Source organism: Balaenoptera borealis (genome assembly GCF_965194805.1).
Source record: "Balaenoptera borealis genome assembly, chromosome: 7".
NCBI classification, from domain to species: domain Eukaryota; kingdom Metazoa; phylum Chordata; class Mammalia; order Artiodactyla; family Balaenopteridae; genus Balaenoptera; species Balaenoptera borealis.
The window spans coordinates 29070221-29092688 of record NC_138864.1 but is presented as its reverse complement, the minus strand read 5'-3'; the positions used below and the strand labels follow the sequence as shown (position 1 = coordinate 29092688).

General features: G+C 35.8%; 1 protein-coding gene across 9 annotated transcripts in view; it reads left to right on the top strand.

Moving 5' to 3' along the window:
• CACNA2D1 (calcium voltage-gated channel auxiliary subunit alpha2delta 1) overlaps nt 1–22468 on the top strand; it is a 496546-nt gene that overhangs the window by 359221 nt on the left and 114857 nt on the right. For all 9 annotated transcript variants that reach the window (XM_082399325.1, XM_082399323.1, XM_082399324.1 and 6 more), the window contains 3 exons: nt 16433–16502; nt 19066–19116; nt 21296–21395. In XM_082399325.1, the coding sequence (XP_082255451.1) occupies nt 16433–16502; nt 19066–19116; nt 21296–21395 (221 nt within the window). The remainder of the gene's footprint in view (nt 1–16432; nt 16503–19065; nt 19117–21295; nt 21396–22468) is intronic.

The window sequence follows — 22468 nt, the reverse complement described above, 5'->3', positions numbered from 1 at the left end:
GCAACCCATGAGCCAACTAGACATCAGTGTCAATTCTCCCTGTAACTGGTAACCTCCCCTCCTCCCTTCCCCCCCTCCCCACCTCCACCCCTATCAAAGCCTGCTGCCATGTTCTGCCCGCCAGCAGCTGTACACGATGGGGTGTCACTCCAGGACCTTGCTTCAGACCCATAAGCTCCCCCATCCATTAAACCATTGACATCTCTGTCACTGACTCTAGGCTCTTTCTTCTTGAAGCTGGGAGAGTACAGGGCTTGCAGGCCTGCGGGTTGCAGCCCAACATACGCTTTTAGCAAAATTTTAAGTGCACAATATAGTATCGTTACTTACAGGCTCTATGCTATACAGAAGATCTCTAGGGCTTTTTCATTTTTTATAACTGAAGCTTTGTACCCTTTGACCGATACCTCCCCATTTCCCACTTTCCCCAGCCCCTGGCAACCACCATTCTACTCTGCTTCTATAAGTTTGACTCTTTTAGATTCCTCATATAAGTGACCTCATGTAGTACTTGTCCTTCTGTGTCTGCTTATTTTATTTAGTGTAATATCCTCCAGGCTCATTCATGTTGTCACATGTGGCAGGATTTCCTCTTTTTTTAAAGCTGAATGAGTTGCTCTTTATGGTAATAATGCTGTAATAGAACCAAATCTCTTTAGCAAAGACACTAAGACAATATTATAATTAAAAGTGGACCACTATATTTCTTTTTTATGCTAAGACGTGTTTTCAACACATTTCCCACTTCTTTCAGGTTTAAAGACTTTTTACAGGGAAGTGATTTTTAAAAAATTTCTCGGTAAGCCACACTTTCCTCTCTGATTTTAGCCTCAACATTTTGATTCCAGCCAAATTAACGTAGAATGGTTCATCCCTGGTTACTGTCTGTTAAAGCAAATATCAAAATAGCCTTTAAATATTGTTAATTATCTTAATTGTGAGTGGAAATAGAATAAATGTTACTTAATTGGATTTTCATTTAACAAGATTTGGGCCTCAGGCTAGAAGCTCCCTACTAGTTGTGAGGAACTGGGTGAGTCTGTTGTGATCAATGAGATAATACAAGGAAAAGTACTTCGGAAAATGCAAAACAGTAGGCATTTTTACAAGAGTGAGTATCAACTAGAATAATTTTGCCTAAATCCAGATTTCTCTTCATGTGAGAAATTAAAAAACATAATTGAGGTCGCAATCAATTGACAAGGGAGCTGAAATAGAAATGTGGAAGGAGTTCTAGACAGATGACTAAGCAATAATACCTAGCAGTAACTCTACACAGTGGAGTTGGTCGGAAGATGTAGGTTTTAGATGATGACCTTAGTTAAGTCACTTCTCTGTAGGGTGGCTAGGTAAAATAACAGATGCCCAATTAAAATTCAGTTTCAGATAGAGAAGAATTTTTTAGTGTTAAGTATGCAGTACTTGGGAAATATTTACACTAAAATGTGGGTTTTTTTAATCAAAATTCAAATTTAACTGGGTGTCCTGTATTTCTTTTTCCTAAATTGGTTAACTTTATCTCTCAGGCTCTGAGTTTATGAGAAATCAACTTCCCCACTACCTCACAGAATTGTGAGGATCAGACAATCTATTTCATATATTAATGTCGGGTTGGCCAAAAAGTTCATTCAGGTTTTTCCATATCATCTTACGGAAAAACCTGAGCAAACTTTTTGGCCAACCCAATACAAATGTAGAATTTTGTAATTGTCTTTTTTTTTAATTCTGTAAACTACCTTTAAAAAATGTTGCCACATTATTGTAAATAAAGTGTTTTGTAGAAATCAGAATTCTCTGACTCACAATAGAGTCTAAAACAATAGTCTTGGTCAGTGGTAAGACGCTACTTAGAACAGGGCTGCGTGATGTGAGTGGGTTAAGCAGGTATACACCCAATAGCCTGGGTATAAATCCCGCTGCCATCAGTTGAAGTGGTGGTAAGCTTTGGAAAACAGTCACAGACTTGAGCTGTGAAACAAGGAGGATAAAATGGTTAAATTGTAGAATTGTTAAGAGGAAAAAGGAATTAAATATGTTTCTTATTTGCTAAAATGTGTAGGAGAAAGTCAGTGATGGCTAGCCACCCTCATGATTTCCATTTATTAGGTTGTTTAAACTGCATGGAGACAACTACTGCTTCCATATAAGGAGGGCTCTAGAGCTGACATAATATAAAGGCACCTCTGCAGAGTGATTCTGAATAGCAGTTTGGTAATTAGTGGGAATTTGTACTCTAACATCTGTCCTTAGACTGAATATCAATAAATTGTCTGTTTTCTAATTTGGTTGATATGTATGGAAATAAGCTATAAAAATGACTTGTATGTCTTTTGTCTTTTTTCCCCTCTTTCTCCTTCTTCTTTTCCTTCTCCTCCTCCTCCACCTCTCCCATCTTCCTCTTTCTCCTCTCCAAATTAGAAGGTAGATAGGCTGTGTGTGTGATAATAGAAGGAACATTATACTGAGGGAAGAGAAGTTCTTGATTTGTATTAAAACTGCCATCAGCATAGGTGTGTACTTTCGCTAAGTCATGTTCTATCTCTGAACCTATTTCTTCAAAAGTAATTTGGGATGATTGAAGAATGTGATTTCCAGGGCAGACACTATCTTTATTTACTTATGCATTTAGACCTTTAGCATTTGCTACGTTCACAGTCTTTGTTCTGTAGGATAACTAGACGGGCTTGCCTTAGTTATACAGCTTGTTTCATGGCAGAGTTAAAGCTGGAACCCATGTCTGGTGACATCTTCATTGACTATGTGCTGACTAGACAATCAGTTTAATTTATGAGTGCTTTCCTTTAGAAGCCCTTAATTGATTTATATAAATTAACCTTAATGCTATTAAAACTGCTTTCAAGAGCTATCAACTTTGTGAATTTTTATGCATCATAAAAACTGTACATACAAACTACGCATTTCATCTATTAGTGTCTCTTGAAATTATACCAATTACTATAGTAATTGGGATTGTAATCAGGACTTAGTGGCTTGTCAAAATGCCAATGTAGGCAGCTTACTCTTTTTAGATAATTAGTTGCACTTAAAAAAAAAGAAAGAAAAAAACTAAAAATTTCATAAGTTTCATATTATATTTTTAAAATATCTTATTAATCATTTGTTCTTTCTTCATCCTCCTTCATTTGTTCATTTCAAAAACATGGGTTTACAGTACAGGAACCTAGTATATGTTGAATTAGTTTTAAATATTCCTTAGGGAGACACTTCCTTGTTCTTACATCTGCTAGGATTTTGCTAGAAGAAAATGCAAAAGGACCTGTGTGCAAAGTATATAGAAGGACATATTTTTGCCATGTGGATAGCCAGTTGTTCTTGAGCTGCTTAACTCTTTTTGAAAATACTTTAAAAATGTTTTAAACAGCAAATAGCAGATGACAAAGTAGTCCAAAGAATCCTTTTTTGGTTATTTAAACAAGGGAGCATTTAATAGATTTCTGGTTGATTTGAAGAAAACAAGATAACAGTGGATGTTCACCATTTTGGGGCATTTATAAAAGAACTGCTTTCATTGATCAATTATCTTTAAAAATACCTGTATTTTTTTTTTTTACTTTGATATTTGTGAATGGATACAAAGTTTAACTATAAATATGTTTAATTACACTTGTTGATTGCTGTATAAATACCCTTTATGTTGAAATGATTACTTTATTGTTTTTTTTATGCTAATAATGATTAAAGTCCAGTGTATCAGTTAGGACTAATATTAGCTACCAGTTAAAGAAAACCCAAAACAATGGTGATTTCAACACTATGGAGGTTTGTGTCTTACTGGAGTCAAAGGATATCAGTTACAGAAACCAGGACTGGTAAGGAAGCTTCACATATAAGGAAGGGGTTGACAACTCCTATCATTTCTCTGTCATCCTCTGAGTAAATTGTCTGGTGCAGTGTCCACCACTGTTGCTTGTGTTTTTTCTTAAGGGACTACGAGTGGTATTCCCTCCCTTTTTAAGGCACTTTCTGGAAGTCATACAAAGCCTTTCACGTGACATTGGCCAGAGTTTAGTGGTCTCGTGGTCACAGTTAGCTTCAAGGCGCCATGTACACAGCTAAAAAGCACAAGCTATACCAAGGAGGAAGGGGAGAAGAGATATTGGGGGACAAAAAATCTCTGTCATGGTTCCTCTGTGCAAATCTGTGTTTTAAAATAACAAGTTGTTTCTGCTCTGCGGAAAAATTTAATCAAATTAGGGAGTCAGAATTTATACATCTTGAAATTTAAATTACAATACAAATCATTAAATGATTAAATGTCAAATAAATTAGACAGACTGTAGCAATAGATTTGCTACAGTTTTGAAAAAGTCAAGGTAATTATAGACCAGAGTCATGGGACACGTTTACAAACTATGGACTGAAAATCAAATCAATGAAGTAGAAAAGGCAAAATCCTCTTTAGAGGGAAGAAAGGCATAAAGTAAAAAACAAGGACATGAACAAGCGCTATTGGAGGTTAGTGAGTCCAGCTAATCTAACAGTTTCTAACAGAAAAAGAGTGATTTCAAATCAAAAGGTTTAGTAGTAGGAATTCCCTGGCCGTCCAGTGGTTAGGACTCCACGCTTTCACTGCTGAGGGCATGGGTTCAACCCCAGGTGGGGGAACTAAGATCCCGCAAGCCGCATGGTGCGGGCAGGAAAAAAAAAAAAAAAAAAGGTTTAGTAGTGACAGATTATGTGGCCTTGAATGTCAGACTTATTTGTCTGGGATTTAATGTGTAGGAAAATACCATGTTTGGGAGGGCAGTGGAATACTGTGGTTAAAGCGGTGTTTATTCTGATTGGAAGGAGAAATACTTAGGAAACCTTGACCAGAAGGTATGCTGTTATAGTGGTCACATGTGGAATTTTAAATATCTGAACAAGGGGAAAATAGGAATTAGAAAAGAAGAATCTTTGGCTATGAAAATGAGGGTATTAGAAACCTTACCAAAAAAATAAACTAATTGATACACTTATATATTGCAAAATGATTACCAGCATTGTGTTATCTAACGCCTCTGCTAATTACCAGAGATAATTGCCATCTCTTTTTTGTGGTAAGAACATTTAAGATCTACTCTCTTGGCAACTTTCAAGTATATAATACAGTATTATTAGCAATAGTCACTATTAACTATATATGATGCTGTACGTTAGGTCCCCGGAGCTTTTTTGTGTTCTAACTGGAAGCTTGTACCCTTTGACCAACGACATCTCCTCATTTCTCCCAGCCTCCAGTAACCACCATTCTACTCTTTCTGTGAGTTTTGGCTTTTTTAGATTCTACCAATAAGTGATGTCATACCGTATTTGTCTTTCTGTCTGACTTAGCCCTCATAAAAGTGTATCAAATCAACACATTGTACACCTTAAACTTACACAATGTTATATCTGAATTATAGCTCAATAAAAAAAGATTAAATGAGAAAAACATAAAAATGAATACATGAATTTAGTGACAGACATAGGATATAAGTTAAGATGACTAATTTTTAATTTGGATGTGAGAATGCTTACTGAAATAAAATATCAGAAATATTTTTATTTTGGGACTAAAAGGATGAGTTTGATTTAGAATAGTAAAATTTGACGTATTGACAGGAGAGTGCACAATAATTCTATTTACACCCAAGCACAAGGTTTATATTCTGAATTACATGATTTGCTTTTCTATATACCATCAATCAGTTGTGTTGTCTAAGGGACACATCTTATATATATATATATACAAAATAATATATTATTTTGAAATTCTCACATGATCCTGATTTACAGAGGTATTTCTGTAGCCTTATTTTTGTTTCCTTTTACATAACCTCATCTCTTACCTGAGTCCGTCTTCTTTTTCGCATGTAAGGGTTGCAGAGTTGCTAACTTTGCAATCAACTATGGATCCAGTCACACTTAAACTGATGAAATGATTTCACAGGTGAGAGCAGTGAAGTAGGATGCTAATATGAAAATGGAAGGTGCTCTTAATTTGATGGAGGATAACACTGTATATAAAATATGTAAATAAGTTTAGTTAAAAAGCTTTAGCTCTTTGTAACTTCTAAAATATCTCTCTCATTCTGTTCCTTTTTCTTTGATATATTGCTAAATTTGTATACCTTATGCTGTCCATTTTTAGATGCATAGAACCATCTTTGATATGTAATTCATTTTATGTTCAGTATATTTTATTAAGAAAAATTTAAAACATTTTTGTCAAAAATTCAGATTTTTTAAGTACTTCTCTCAGATATACCAAATATAAAATTTCTAAGAAATATATCCTTACCCTATTATCTAATAAGATTTACTGACATAAAAATAGGAAATTTGTTCCTGTAGAATCATTGTTTGTTTTTATAAATATGTCATTATCATCACCTAACTGGATTTATTTGCTTGCAAAAACAGAAAGCTTTTTCTCTGTTGGAGTTCACATTTTTCTCTATGTAGCACACATCTGCAATTACTTTCCAGTAAATCCTCCTCATCTTTTACTTCATAGAACTTGCTGTGTTCAAGTTTATTTTTGAGCCACAGCTAATAACTACATATGGACCATCTAAATGATTAAGTCTTTGTGTACCATTTACTTTATGGAATATTTCACTCAACCACACAACTTGACCTTGTTATCTGTTACTTCTGTTGACAAACAAATATCCCCTGTTGAATGGAAATGTTTTACCTGGTCTATCTGACATCTACAGAATTACCAGCAAATCACTTGGTAATAAGTGCTTTAATTTTTAAAACTATGATGATTTATCCTTGGCTTTAATACTGTGTATCTGTATGTGAGTTTCCAATGCTTATTTTTCTATAAATTAGAGAAGTGTTCTGGACATATTACAGTGGAGATACCAAAGACACTCTCAATCCAATACAACACTATCATTGAACCTCAAGTCTCATTGCTCAGAAACAGTATTAAAATCTAAAAAGAATTTGATTATGTCAATATAGTCAAGTGTGAGTTGGAAGGAGGAAAACTGATAAGAACAAGCAAAACTGCTGTTTCTGAAGAAATTGAGATATCCTAAGGATTCAAATACCAGTAGGAGAGAATTTTGCTCTGGAGGAGCTCACAGGTAGATGAGACAGAAAAAATATAAAGACATTAACACACGATGCAAAGAGACATCTAATAAGTTTATTAAAAAGTTATCTGGAGTTAACTTAGATTATCACTTCTCCAGTAAAATTAAACAGTCTGGAACTGTTCACTTAATGACATTTGGCTCACTTGCTGTGGCCTTCAGACCATCCAAAAACTCTAACCCAGCCTACATTTCGAGTTTTGTCTCTTACTGTACAGTTAAACCTTCACCATGTACCCCAAATTGCCTTTTTTCCCCCTTTTAAACTCTTATTTTATTTTCTACAACCTGCCCCCCCCTTTTTCCTATCTCTATATGCTTTGATCCCAGACCCCCATTTCTGGTCATATGCATCTTATCCATCATTCAAAATAGAATACAGACATGTGAAGGCTTTCCTAAAAGCAATCTTTCTTTATTTTGTTCTCTCAGAGAACTTGGTTTTTATCTAGATTACAACAGCTATCAAATTTTTTCTTCCTTCAGAATTTATTTTCATATGCTCTTTTTTAAAAAGCTTGGCAATATAAGTAACTGCAGGTAAAGAGGTATATAAATCTATATCTATATCTATATCTGTATCTATATCTATATCTAATGTGTCTGTGTGCATGCCCCATAGCACCTAAGGCAGAGCCTTGCATGTAGTGAAGAATAGGGATTTGCTAAATTAAGCTAGATAAACAAGTCAGGATCATATCAGAGCTGAAAACAAGTATCACAGTAGAACTTCAGAGAATCAGTTTCTAAATAAAATGAAACAAAGGGAAAAATGCAGATAGGAAACATAGAGTTACCATTATCTGTGTCCCTGCCTATACACCTTTCCCATCCTCCCCTCTTCCTTCTGCCAGTATTCTCCAGGGGTTTCTGGGGTAACCTCATGAAGTCAGTTTTTAGATTCCCAGGAAGTTTATTGACTGTGTGACTCCAGCCTGCATCATGGGGAGGGGTAGGATGGGAAAATGGTATGATGTTCCAAGCCCTAGTCATAAGACTATGCATTTACGTAGTTAAAATCTAAGCACATTTTATAGTAATCTATTATTTTAAAAAATCTACAACCTATGGTAAGTAGTTCCAGTGACTCAATGATGCTGTTTTCAAATATCCACATATGGAATGCTTATTATTGTGCCAACGCTAGTTCTAAATGTTTACGTGTATAAATAATTGAATCTTAGCTATAACCCTTGGAGGTGGAAACTATAACCCCCGTTTTACTGGAAAAGGTTAAGTAATTTATCCAATGAAAATCTAGGTAGACTAGCTCTAAAACTTATCTCTTAAAGGTTATTTCCAGTCAGAGAAGAAAATTTTGAAGGGACAAGGGAATAGGCTCTTCTTATTAACATTTACCCAGCTGGAATGACTGCCTTCAGCCTGTGGATCCCATTGGTGGTTCTACGCTGTAAAGCTTCAGTCGTTCAGGATTTGAAAACTTGATCTGGGAATGGTTATTGTTTGGGGACCAGTTACTGTTCAGAAACACATGTCTACCCTGAAATTCATCATTGATCCATGAAAGGTAAGACAGACATCACAACTGCCTAGATTCTAGCAATACAAATATTATATAGCAATAAGCAGTTTCCTAGGGCCAAAATAATACTCTCCTAAGAAGACAATATAAGAAAAAAATAGTGAAATAGATTTCAAACATTCCATGAAGCTTTTGCCTCTTGCACTTTCTCCAAGCTTTAAAACTTGACTCGGGTCTGTGTCACTGGGAAAAGTTCTGACCTGTATCAGGCTATCAATTCAGTTCCATACACAATGGCTAGCATAACAGAGACTATAAATATTTCTCTCAGGTAGAACTCCTACTTAGTAGGTAAATCAGTTGGTTGGGGTAAGTCTGGTCCATGAGGTTTCCAGAGACTGAGGGTTCCGTCTATCTGCCATTCCTTAGGTTGTTGCCGTCATCTGTAGGATCAAAACTGGATCAACACGACTACATCCACAGTTGAGGCCAAAAGTAAAGGGGAAAAAACTGGAAGGCAAGCAGCATGACCCCCAAATTGTACCTGTATCACTTCTGCTCACATGCTGTTGACTAAAATTTTATCACATGACCCCACCTTGGCAAAAGAGACTGAGAAGTCTTGTGGGCAGCCAACTAAAACTTTAGGGTTACTTTTACCAGAAGGAAAAACAAAAGTGTAGTTCGAAGCCCTGTCACAGTCTGTTCCTCTGGGACTGTAAGTATCTGTGCACACTTTCCCATACATAGAACATATTCACTTCCTTTCCACAGGAGATGATCCAAAGTCCCAACAAGTTGGTACCTCCAGCTCAAAATTCAGGATCTCCAGGTCACATGCAATTCTCTCCATCATGTGGATATGACTTTTCCTAATTTGGCTACTTAGCAACACAGCAGAATACCCGTTACTTTCTCTGCCCTATTCCCATCACTGACCAGATATCTAATAGGCAATGGTGCTGTCTTCTGGATGACAATAAAAACTTCCATATGGAAAAAGTGAGTGGGAAAAAGAGAGCAATCACTGGTCCATGGTATGTATCATAATCCTCCAGGCAAGGAAATATAAAGACCTCCTACTCCTGCATAAAGTTTCTTGGTTAGCCCATCTGACTGCTCCCGGTAGCATTCTGTGGTTGCAACTCTCTTGTCTGTAACCCTTTCAAGCACATGTGAAGGGACGTGCTTGGGGTTAAACAGCTTTCATACCTTGCTGTTTCTGGTGCAGGTTTAGAGCTCAAAAACTGCTTTAGGGTTCACAACAGTTGCAAGATTTCTGCAGACTCGGTTTGTGTCTTCTTTGGTAACACAAATATCAGTCACAACACTTGGTTGGCTTCCAATTTTGTTCTTCTAGCGAGTTTCTTGTGCAAGCAACCCCAGCCCTAAGATTTAGTCTAGAAGTCATTCTTAAGCTCAACGTCTTATACATTTACTGGGTTCTGTATTTAGCCCTTTCTCATCTCTCTCATCTTAAAGGTGGCTTACTTGACAACATTGTTTTTGATGTTATCATAGTAGTGGACATTACTCATTTTTAAATTGTCTATCTGTACCTGTGGCAGAGGCTCCTGGCTCTCTATGAAAGTTCTGTCCTCCTGTTCCGGCCTAATGTTTTGCTTTTGGTCATGACTGCCTAGCCAAGACCACTCTTGCATCTATGTAGGACCATGTGACTAGTTCTTACCAGTAGAATATGAGTGAAAGTAAAATACGTGTCGCTTCAAATCTGAGATTGTTAAGACTTGGTTGTTCCTTCTCCTTGGAACTTCCTCCCTCCCTCTGGCAGCTGCATGTCACTGCCCTAGGTGACCTTGGAAACCAAGCATTGAAGAATGCAAAAGCTGCACCCGCTACAGGTCTCTAAATACCTGTTTGGAGCAGAATCTATGCCTTGTGACTAGTAATATCGAACTTAATCTGCTCTATGAGAAAGAAATAAGCTTTACTGTGCGGAAACAGAAGATTTGAGATTGCTCAAGTCACTTTGTGTTACCATAGCTAATACAGAATTCTCTTTCTATGTTTAGGGTATTTCCCAGGTTAAAAGCTTTATTGGGGAGCAGAGCCTATCTGCTGCCTCAAAATCTGAAGAGGACAGCTATTTGCTTTCCAAGAGGCACTGGCACCTTGGTATGTGTACATAACCCTCACTTTGTTATGTACCTGACCCTTGATGTGGGAGCCATGATGCAAATAATTAGGGACTGTGTAGAATCCATACTGAGATGGTAGTAGTTGTGCAGCAACACTCAGATTCCAGGAAATTTTGTGAGCTGTGCAGTACACATTTATTGAATTAATTTTTCCTTAAAAGAACAGTCCAAATTCATTATCTTGGCTAGCAATTCAGAACCATGACTAATACTGCATAGGAGATGATTGAGACAAGCCTAAAAAAAATGATTCACATAACATAAATTAGATCCAGGCAATAGAAACAGGGTTGGTTTTTATAGGCATTTTTGAGTATGTGAAATTTACTTTTTTTGTCTTTCCATGAGACTAAAAATGTGAAGTCTTTTAGAATTAGAAAATGCATTTTAAGTTAATTGGAAATGCAATTAGATGTCATTTGAAATGGTGTTTCTACCAAGAGAATCAGCCCTCAATTCATCATTTTGTACTTTATTGTCTCCTAGCAGAAATAAAAAAAACTGATACTCTATTATTTTTAGACCGTATTAACTAGAAAATGCCTCTACAATCTGCATACTTTCTCAAGAATATTTCAGTATCCTAAGTTAACGTACAGGTAAACACCTTTTTTAACTCAGTGGTTTGATACTGACATAGCACACCCTAAATGTCATGTGAAGTAGAAATGTCATCAGATAGATTTAGTCAGATACACCCACAGTTCATTTTTTGTCAGGAAAAAAAGCATAAATGATCATTATCACCATTAACGATGGCATTCAGAAATGAGATGCCCACATTGTAGGCTGTCATTTCCACTCCTTTCTCCTGTCATTCCAAAATCTTATTGGAAAGCAAAAGGGGCATCTAAAATGAGTGACATTTCACTTTTTGCAGGGACTGTAGAAGCTCTGATTTCCATTCATGGAGCCTTTATTGTACCTCATTATGAAACATTATTTCAGGGAATTGCAGTGTATGGTTATTATCTGTTTTTACTCTTTGACCTTCCATATTTCTGAGCCTATATATATAATGTACCATGTAAGTACCACAGTGGGATTTTACAACAAACTAATTAGTAATATCACAGAAGAAACTACATTATTTAATTTTAAAATAATATAAATAATTTAATGTAACCGAGGGATATTTCCTAATAGTAAATGTCTCAGCAGACTTCTAAGGGAACATTATTAATATTTTTAAATAGAAACCATCTAAGATTATAAAACATGTAAAATGTAATGGTCTGGCTCCTACTGTAAATTATAGCCCTTTTTTCTGTCTTTAAAGAAATAAATTTTATAGAACATAGTAATATATATCACAGTTCATTTCAATTAGCAGTTATACTGAAAACAGATCCTAGGTGAATGTGCTCTGCAAAGAATTCAGAAATCTAATTTAAGCATGACTTTCAAATTCCAGTTTTTTGACCACTTTCAACTCATGATAGCCACTATTATATTGGCGGTGTTAACTAATCTCACTTCTCAACTCATCAAAATATTTACGTAAGTCTAAGCCCAGTCAGGAGAGAGATAACACAATGTCTTGAACAGGAAAACTTAATTTTTTTTTAAGGATAATTTTATTTTATTTTTTTTTAATTAAATTATTTTTGGCTGTGTTGGGTCTTCGTTTTTGTGCGCGGGCTTTCTCTAGTTGCTGCAAGCGGGGGCTACTCTTCGTTGTGGTGCATAGGCTTCTCACTGAGGTGGCTTCTCTTGTTGCGGAGCATGGGCTCTAGGCGTGCAGACTTCACTAGTCATGGCTCGCGGGCTCAGTAGTTGTGGCTCACGGGCTTAGTTGCTCCATGGCATGTGGAATCTTACCAGACCAGGGATCGAACCCGTGTCCCCTGCATTGGCAGGCAGATTCTTAACCACTACGCCACCAGGGAAGTCCTAAAAGTTAATTTTTTAATAAAGAATTATTAACTATAGCAGGGATTAAGGAGGGATTGGCTAGAAGTATAGAGAACTCTAATATTGGACTACCAGGTGAAATATTATATAATTTAGTATAATATAATAACTACCACCGATAGGGCAGAAATAGCCCAAGGAAGAGACTTCGGTCCCCCAGTGCTCCTGGATCGAGATGCAGATCTTTTTACAGAGGACATGGTCGTGATCCACCAAATGGCAGAGAAGGTACTACAGTGTCACACTGGTAGGACTTGCTGGAAGTTCACCCTCTAAAAGGTTCCAGGTGTCTCATCAGAGGCTCTCCACTACAAAAATACCCGGGGATACTGCTGGAGAACCAGAGAGCTCTCCAGAAGCCTTGATCTGGAGAAGCTACCCACGAGCTCTGGAGAATACTCAAGCACTGCAGGAGCCAAACACCAGGAAAGCTACATTTGCTGCCAGAGCCTTTGAGCAAACAAACCAGACCAGGAAGCAAAAACCACTTTCTCATTCAACATCTTTCTTTCTTCATCTGCGGACAAAGCTTAAGATTGTGCTTGTGGGTAAAAGAAAAATATTTGAAGGACCCAGAGATATTTTCATAGAACAAGATAAATGGGTGAATTCGGAGCTGAGGCAATAAATGTACAACCAGCATAACATTGTACTAAAAGAAGAATAAAAGCTATTTAAATATGTAGTTATTACAAAGACCCTATCTTGAGGAGTTAGATAATAGTTGAAAGTGAACTGACATGTCTGCCTGCATGCTTGTTGCTTAATTCTAGTGCTACCACAAAAAAAAAAAAATTCATTTTATCTCACTGGCTCTAAGTTTCTGCAAATGCAAATGGAAAGAATTAAAGTAAATTTACCATTTCAGTTGCATTGACTGTATTAGTAAATGGTTGTTGGGGGAGTGCTATATTTAAACTTAACTGTTTCTTATAAATGTGATTAGTCATTTAAAATGAATAAATCATTTTATAATATAGCCGCTAATAAGAAAGAAAATTCAGTCAAGGAGAGGCTCAGTAGTATATGTTTTTGACATATCCTAAATGGCCAAATTATCTTAGTTGGCTAATAAACATGATTCTCAGAAAAGTTCTATGTAATTTTCATCATTTCTCAATAAATAAAAGGGCAAAATAGATTGAAGGGCATAAGTCATATGAATTATTATTAGGGATTTTCCCAAGAGTCGTATGTTTAAATGTGTTCAAGGAGAGGAGGACTTCAGCATAAAATTATCATCCAATTCATCAGCATTTATTGTTCTCCATTGGGTCTAAGGGGTGCGTGCGTGTGTGTGTGTGTGTGTGTGTGTGTGTGTGTGTGTGTGTAAAGCTTTGTAAAGTATTTTAATTAAAGTAAGTATAGATTTAATTAGAATAGTGTAAATTAATTGTATTTAAAAAGCAATAGTTAGATGTACTATTTTTCTGTTTACTGCAAAATGATAAAGGCTCTGAAACTAACAGAAGATTCTTTTGTTTTTAAGTTTATTATTATTATTATTACTTTTAAATTTATTTTGGTTGTGCCAGGTCTTAATTCCGGCAAGCAGGCTCCTTATTTGTGGCTCGTGGACTCCTTAGTTGCAGCTCACCGGCCACTTTAGTTGTGGCACATGTGCTCCTTAGTTGCGGCTGGTGGGCTTCTTAGTTGCAGCACGTGTGCTCCTTAGTTGCGGCTAGTGGGCTCCTTAGTTGTGGCATGCGAACTCTTAGTTGGGGCATGCATGTGGGATCTAGTTCCCTGACCAGGGATCGAACCCACCTCCCCTGCATTGGAAAGCGAATTCTTAACCACTGTGCCACCAGGGAAGTCCCCTAACAGAAGGTTCTTGAATCTATACTTGAATTACTTCAGATCATTCAAATAAATATCAGGAAAAGTTTTTGTGCAGTTATGTTAATTATAATTTAACTTCTAAATGATAATTTCAAACGGACTGGCCATTATCAAATATGGGAATAATAAGGTTAAAAAATTATGCTATTATGTGATAACAATCCAAGAAAAACAGTCTTTTTATAGACCAAGATAGTATAGCATTGAATGAAAATATAAGGATCAAATAATTGTAAGTACAGTTTTCATTAGTGGCAAATAAATTTTCTTTTAAGGTAAATTTTTCTGTTAGTAGAGAAGAAAGAAAATGTATAACTTCTGGACACCTGGTAAAACATATTCATTGGCACCAGAAAATCCCAATTGTGAACAAGTTATTTCTGAAATAATATGAAAAAGAAATTGACTTATACAACTTTCTTTTGTATTGCTGTGTTGTTTTAAATTTTAAAAAAGAAAAAGGTTAAGGGCATAAAAATGGTATCTCCCATTTTAACATTACTGTGGATAAGTGGAATGTGTCCTTGGTGCTTTGTGACTTTTAAAAGTATTACTTTCCTAGATAAAATCTAATATTGGGTCAGCCAAAAGGTCTGTTCAGTTTTTTTCTGTAAGATGACTCTAGTAGCACTTAGTTGTCTTTAACTTCATTCGAAACAATTTTGTTAGACAGTATGTGACAGCTGTCATATCAGCGTGCATTTAAAAAAGACTTATCAAAATTGGTGAACTTTTGTGTAGCCATTTTAATACTGAAGATGGAAGGAAAAAAAGCAACATTTTCGGCATATTATGCTTCATTATTTCAAGAAAGGTAAAAACGCAACAGAAATGCAAAAAAAATTGTGCAGTGTATGAAGAAGGTGCTGTGACTGATCGAACGTGTCAAAAGTGGTTTGTGAAGTTTCGTGCTGGAGATTTCTTGCTGGACGATGCTCCAAGGTCGGGTAGACCAGTTGTTGATAGCGATAAAATCGAGACATTGAGAACAATCAACATTATACCACATGGGAGATAGCCAACATACTCAAAATATCCAAATCAAGCATTGAAAATCATTTGCACCAGCTTGGTTATGTTCATCGCTTTGATGTCTGGGTTCCACGTAAGTTAAGCAAAGAAACCTTCTTGATCGTACTTCCGCATGTAATTCTCTACTTAAACGTAATGAAAACAAATTGTGACGGGCAATGAAAAGTGGATACTGTACAATAATGTGGAATGGAAGAGATCATGGGACAAGTGAAATGAACCACCACCAACCACACCGAAGGCCAGTCTTCTTCCAAAGAAGGTGATGTTGTGTATATGGTAGGACTGGAAAGGAGTCCTCTATTATGAGCTCCTTCCAGAAAACCAAACGATTAATTCCAACAAGTACCACTCCCAATTAGACCAACTGAAAGCAGCACTCGACAAAAAGCGTCCAGAATTAGTCAACAGAAAACACATAATCTTCCATCAGGATAACGCAAGACCACATGTTTCTCTGATGACCAGGCAAAAACTGTTACAGCTTGGCTGGGAAGTTCTGATTCATCCGCCGTATTCACCAGACATCATACCTTCGGATTTCCATTTATTTCGGTCTTTACAAAATTCTTTTAATGGAAAAGATTTCGATTCCCTGGAAGACTGTAAAAGGCACCTGGAACAGTTCTTTGCTCAAAAAGATAAAAAATTTTGGGAAAATGAAATTATGAAGTTGCCTGAAAAATGGCAGAAAGTAGTAAAACAAAAAGGTGAATACGTTTTTCAACAAAGTTCTTGGTGAAAATGAAAAATGTGTCTTTTATTTTTACTTAAAAACCGAAGACACTTTTTGGCCAACCCAATAGTTTGATTTGAATTCTCTATTTGAAATTTAAATTCTTTCTCTCGCTCTCTCACTCTCTTGCTGTCTCTCACTCACTTTCTCTCTGTCTCTCTCTTTTTTTAAGCTTCTCCATGGGTTGATAACAGTAGAACTCCAAACAAGATTGATCTTTATGATGTACGCAGGAGACCATGGTAAGAATTTTGGGGTAGCCATGAAAAGATGAAAAAGACAAAATAAGGTTTCTTTTCTTTCTTTTTTTTTTGTTAAAAAGTTGGAGGGAATCTTCCATTATTAGGATGAATATTATCTGATTATTTAAAAACCTCTTTTTTCCCTTTTATACATTTGAATTTTTTATACATTTATACTTTAAAACAGTTAAAGCTAAATGAAGATGATGAGTTCAATGGGCAGTGATAATGAAGTTGTTGAAATGATTCATCAAATACATTTCAAATGGACTACTTTAAGTTTTATAGTCAATGTTATTTCTAAATCTCTTTTAGCTGGTGGGGATTTCTATTGAAAGTCTCCCAGTTTGCTTGGAGTAGGGCTCTAATAATCAACATCTAGATAGAGTAGAATGTAGTTTGCCTCTGGTGGTGAACTAATGAGAGAACTAGCCCCAAGGTAAGAGCTGCCCCTAGTTATAGTCATATAGCTTACGTTTCATTTTTCCAAAAAAAAATTTATTTGTTCCTTACTACTAAATAAACTCATTTTCCTAACATATAAATCAAAAAATACCAAATACATCATAATTACAGTCACTGGGAAACAATTATTAAACTCATGCATTTTAATTCATTGTTTTAATATATTTAAATGTGTGGCTCTATATTTTTTAATGAGTTCACATGTTATACAATATAGTGCTTCGTAACCTACTCTTTCATATCAATACCTTTTCATAAGAGACACAGTAACGTCATTTTAAAAGAATGACCAGATGGTAGCTTATTTTAAAAATCCCCTATTATTGGACATTTAGGTTATTTCTGACTTTTTGCTAGGGTTCCGACAAATTCTAAGACACATAATAGTTGATTCAAAGAAACGTATTTAAGGCTTTTAAAATGCCCTATTAAATGTCCCAGTAGCAATTTACATAAACACCAACCATGTATAATAGTACCAGGTATTATTAATCCACATATTATTCTTGATAATATTTCTCTGAGTTAGTGGCTTTGGAGCCATGGGTTGTTCAGTGGAGGCAAAGCCTATGACATCACATGATTTGGGTTCAGGAACCAGTTGTTTCGGCGGAAACTTAGAAACTAGGTCCCAACTAGAAGAGACAGACGATATCCTGTACTCCATCTTCCTCATGGAGAGGCATGTCAGGACCATTTGTCAAGATGCTAGACATGAACTAGATTTGCCTTCCACTGGAATATCCCAGCAACCCTGCCATTTTACCTTCTAATAGAAAAACAAACTTGAGTGCAAGCTGTAAACTCTGTTCATGAACATATAGTCCTGAATAGTTACTAATTGTGCTGAATGTTGCCTGAAAACTTATTGGCAGGTTTCCTGGCAGGCTTCTGAGAAGTTAGATTTAGAGTCTTGGACAATAAGTAGAACACTGAGTTCAGATGCAGCTCTTCTTGTTGGGGAAGGCAGGTCCCCACTTCCCATCAGCCTGTGGCCAGGCAACGTGAGTTTTCAGGATCATTCACCTGTAGTTAAGTTTATCTCTACAGTGGCTGAACTATTCTTGAGTCTCTTCACGTGCAGAGATTCTGAATCTGTAGGCCTGGGGTTGAGTGTGGGAATCAGCATTTTGAACTGGCTCTCCAGGTGATTTTTAAGATACTATAAAGTCTGAGAACCACTACTTGAAACTCTTGGAAGTAACATTATATATTGTTTTTAATTACTTTATTGTCCCTTTGTCAGTCTTTATTGTCCCTTTGTCAGATTAGACCACTAATCTATTTTTGTGGGGGTTTTTTGTGTGTGTTTAAATACATGATACAATCTTATTATTTGTTTTTATTATTCTTCTTCTTTATGTATGTATTTATTTATTTATTTTTGGCTGCGTTGGGTCTTCGTTGCTGCTCACGGGCTTTCTCTAGTTGTGGTGAGCGGGGGCTACTCTTCGTTGTGGTGCATGGGCCTCTCATTGTGGTGGCTTCTCTTGTTGCAGAGCATGGGCTCTAGGCGTGAGGGCTTCAGTAGTTGTGGCAAGTGGGCTCAGCAGTTGTGGCTCGCGGGCTCTAGAGCGCAGGCTCAGTAGTTGTGGTGCGCGGGCTTAGTTGCTCCGCGGCATGTGGGATCTTCCCGGACTAGGGCTCGAACCCGTGTCCCCTGCATTGGCAGGCGGATTCTTAACCACTGTGCCACCAGGGAAGCCCTATTATTATTCTTTAGAGTGAGTTTTACAACCTGTGTTCAACAAAATGGAATTTAGGATAACTGTTTTTTTTTTTTTTTTTTAGGGAAATGTTCTTCCAGAAGTTAATTTCTTTTGCTCCTAGTATTAAAGCACATCTCTTATTCCTTTGTTATAAATATCTGTAAAACATACCTTATGTATTATGCCTCTGACATTTCTATTATGTTAAATGTAGATTTTCTAAAGTTGATGTTACAGAATTGTGAATAAAAGAGCATCGTCTGCCTAGATAGAATGGAAGTAGGGTCTTGCTTGGAACATATCTCAGAGATTAGTAAATAGCAGTTCAACAAATATCAATGCTTGATATTTTACAAGAGAAAAAATTATTCGTATGATATTTGTTACAGGTACATCCAAGGAGCCGCATCTCCTAAAGACATGCTTATTCTGGTTGACGTGTGAGTAGTTAAATATTACATAACTTTCATATACTGAGAATATAGGGAGGAGTTTTAGATAACAGTAGTAGGTTGGGACTAGAAATAGGTTGAAAAAAAGACAAGGAATAATTATGATGGCTTTTATAACCAGACAAAGAAATCAAATTAAAGCAGTAACAAAACAAACAAAAATTCTCTTACTGAAAATGAGAGGAATCTATGTCAAAATTGAAAATTATGGCTTGATTCTAAAGTCTGAGCTTTCTGAAAAATTATTGATTTGCTTCCAGTTTTTTGCTTTATATTTTAAACAATATTAAAGTACATGGTTGCTAAATCTAAGCTGTTTCTGCTTCCAAAAAAAGTAGAACAATTAGTTGGCACTTAGTTATTAATGATTCAAATATCTTTTAGGGATTGGCCACAAAATATCAATAGATAAATATTACATATATTAAATGTCAATACTAGGCCTTTCTCAAGGGCAATGCTGAAGTACAAGAAAGAATTTCATGAGTTTTTATATTGGTCATTTTATTTTTTTGTCACATTGCTTCAAGTTAGAGTGTGTGTGTGTGCGCACGCACGCGTGTATGTAATCTTCCAATAAGATAGATGATGAAATTGTAGAACATAGCGAAGAATATATCCTGCTTTGGAGATTTAGTTTTTAAGAGCAATACCAAGGAACTAAAAACGTGAGTATAAAATGTTTATATTATTTTCCCTGAGGGAATAAAAGTATACCCTCATCTGTTCTTTGCCACTGGAAGAAACAGAATCCAATGTTTTATAGGCAACTAAATTCATTTCACAGGATAGTGTCGGCATTTGAAAGTTTCTCCATTTTAACGTGAATTGAACAAGTTTAAAATCTTATAACCTTGCCTGAGAAAGAGAAGATAAATGAATTTGACAAATGTAACAAATATTAAATCTCATTTCATTTGTTACAATGCATTTAAACTTCATCTTGTTTTAATTAAGTTATTATAGAGTTTGTACATATGCTAATCCTTGATATTCTTCTGAAGTATAAATTTGAATGGTAATGCAATATGTTATAATCCTATTGGATATATGCTAATTTCCTGAAATAATTTCTTTTATTAAAATCTTTGGAACCCATGTCGGATACCAAGTGGGATAAAAATGTAAATGAAGTTGTAATGCCATTTTTAAAAATTATTTCAACAGAAATGTGTTGAGGGTATCCTATATACAATGTGATGATACAAAGATGATTAAGACATGGTCCCTGATCTCAAAGATGATTCAAAAGTATTAGTGAAATTAAACCATATTCACATTAGTAAATTAAAACAATTGTAGGAAGTGAGAGATATAAATTATGACAGAGCACTGAAGGAATACATAGGTGAGAGAGCACATTTCATTTTAAAGTATCAGGAAAAACTTCATTAAGGAGATAAAATTGGAATTGAATCCTTATAGCTAAGATTTAACAAGGCAGGCATGGGAAGGGAGAGGAAAGAGAGTGGAATTTCAGGTGGAAGGATGACAGAAGCAAAGTGGCATAGACGAGAACATCTGAAAACAGCTAGAAAAGTAAAACTGGGAAAAAGTTGGGAGCTAGAGACATAAAAGTGGAAGTTAATTGCCTAGAGATGAGCCCTGCAAATAGATGAGGTCATTCAGGATCATAAAATATGTAGAAACAAGAAAAATGAAGACTAAACCCCAGAGAATATCTACTTTAGGATATAAAATAAAGCATTTTGTTTACAAATCTATTATCAAATTATTATGCTGCTTCATAATTATTGGTTTAATCAAGTCAAACAATGAGCTCCCTAGGGCAATGAGTGTATCTATTAACCTCTGTAACCATCACTACTAACTTGGCTAACAGAGCTGGTATTCAGTGTATATTTCCTGAATAAGTGAATATGCCATGAGTATCCACAGTTTCTTAAAATTGTCACTTGACATGTAATTTTCATCATTGTAGTTAGAAAAATATACATTCTGATGCTTGCAGGAAAGAAAGACAAGATTTTTTGTAATTTATTTCTACTTGCTATCAAAAATAAGACTTTTTCTACTACTGGTTTTTTGAAGACAAAATTATTTGAATATTATTATCTAGAGTCAGTGCATAAGTTGTGTTTCCTTAGGGTGTATGATGTTAATTAACTACATGGTCATTAACATGTGTGGACTCATTTTTTTATAGGAGTGGGAGTGTTAGTGGATTGACACTTAAGCTCATCCGAACATCTGTCTCTGAAATGTTGGAAACCCTCTCAGATGATGATTTTGTGAACGTAGCTTCAGTAAGTATATGATGACTGCATTTTTGCTGAGTAAAATCTACAATTTTTATCTCCCTCTGGTTTTAAATACTTTATAGTGTTTTGTCATAGATAGGCTGAGATATTTCTGGTCCTATTACAAGACTATCATACTGAGCTGTCCTCTCTTGTGACTCTTTCTCCCGTACTTCCACACCAAGGTCCTTTCTGAATGTTTGAGGATTTACCCATGAATGGAGTGATTGAAGCAATGAACATGAAGGAAAAACATTATATATATTCTCTTTGACTCAGAGGTACTTAAACAGTTGACGTGAACCCCCGTACTCATTGATATCATCGTAACTCCCAATAAATAGTGACTCGGCAGTGTAATTGTATGGCAATTTTCTGTTCATTGTAATGCTCCTTTTTCATACTGGACACATATCCATAATGTATTATGTTTTTAAAGTTTTTTTTTATTAACATGAGAACCAATAGATAATTTGAATGTGCTTTCTTAAAATTCTTGTTTCCAGGAACCGTTTTAGACCTTCCTCCTCATAGCTAGAGAGCATTGAACTCTGAAGCAAATAAAACAGGACAAAATGAATGTTACTGTATCTCACTTTAATTCATAGAATTTTGGCAGAAAATTTCATGGCCGTGTACTGCTTGATATAATTTCACACTTGAAGTGGTTATATTCATAGAGATGCACGTGAGGGAAGAAGTATTTGTGGTGAGGTCATTTTGTATTGAACATAGGAGAATGGATCTCCCTCTAAAACCACATGGGAGGAAGTTAAAGCAGCTGGCCTACAGTCAATTTACTCCCTTCACTGGAAGGGTACCCCCTGGAAAAAAGTAGGCAGAGGAACTGAATATAGTCTCTTGTCAACCAGAGCCTCAAGTAACTAGATAAATCATATTTACTAAGAGGAAGAGGAATTACTCCAAAAATGCTTTTAGCAGGATATCCCTAGCTAAGGGTAACTGTCATAAATAGAACCCAAGATCAGTGAAGCAAGATTCCTTTAAAACTATCTAGTAGGTAATATAACTCTCTGGGTAATAAACTGGAGATATTTCATAGTTTAAATACTCCCACT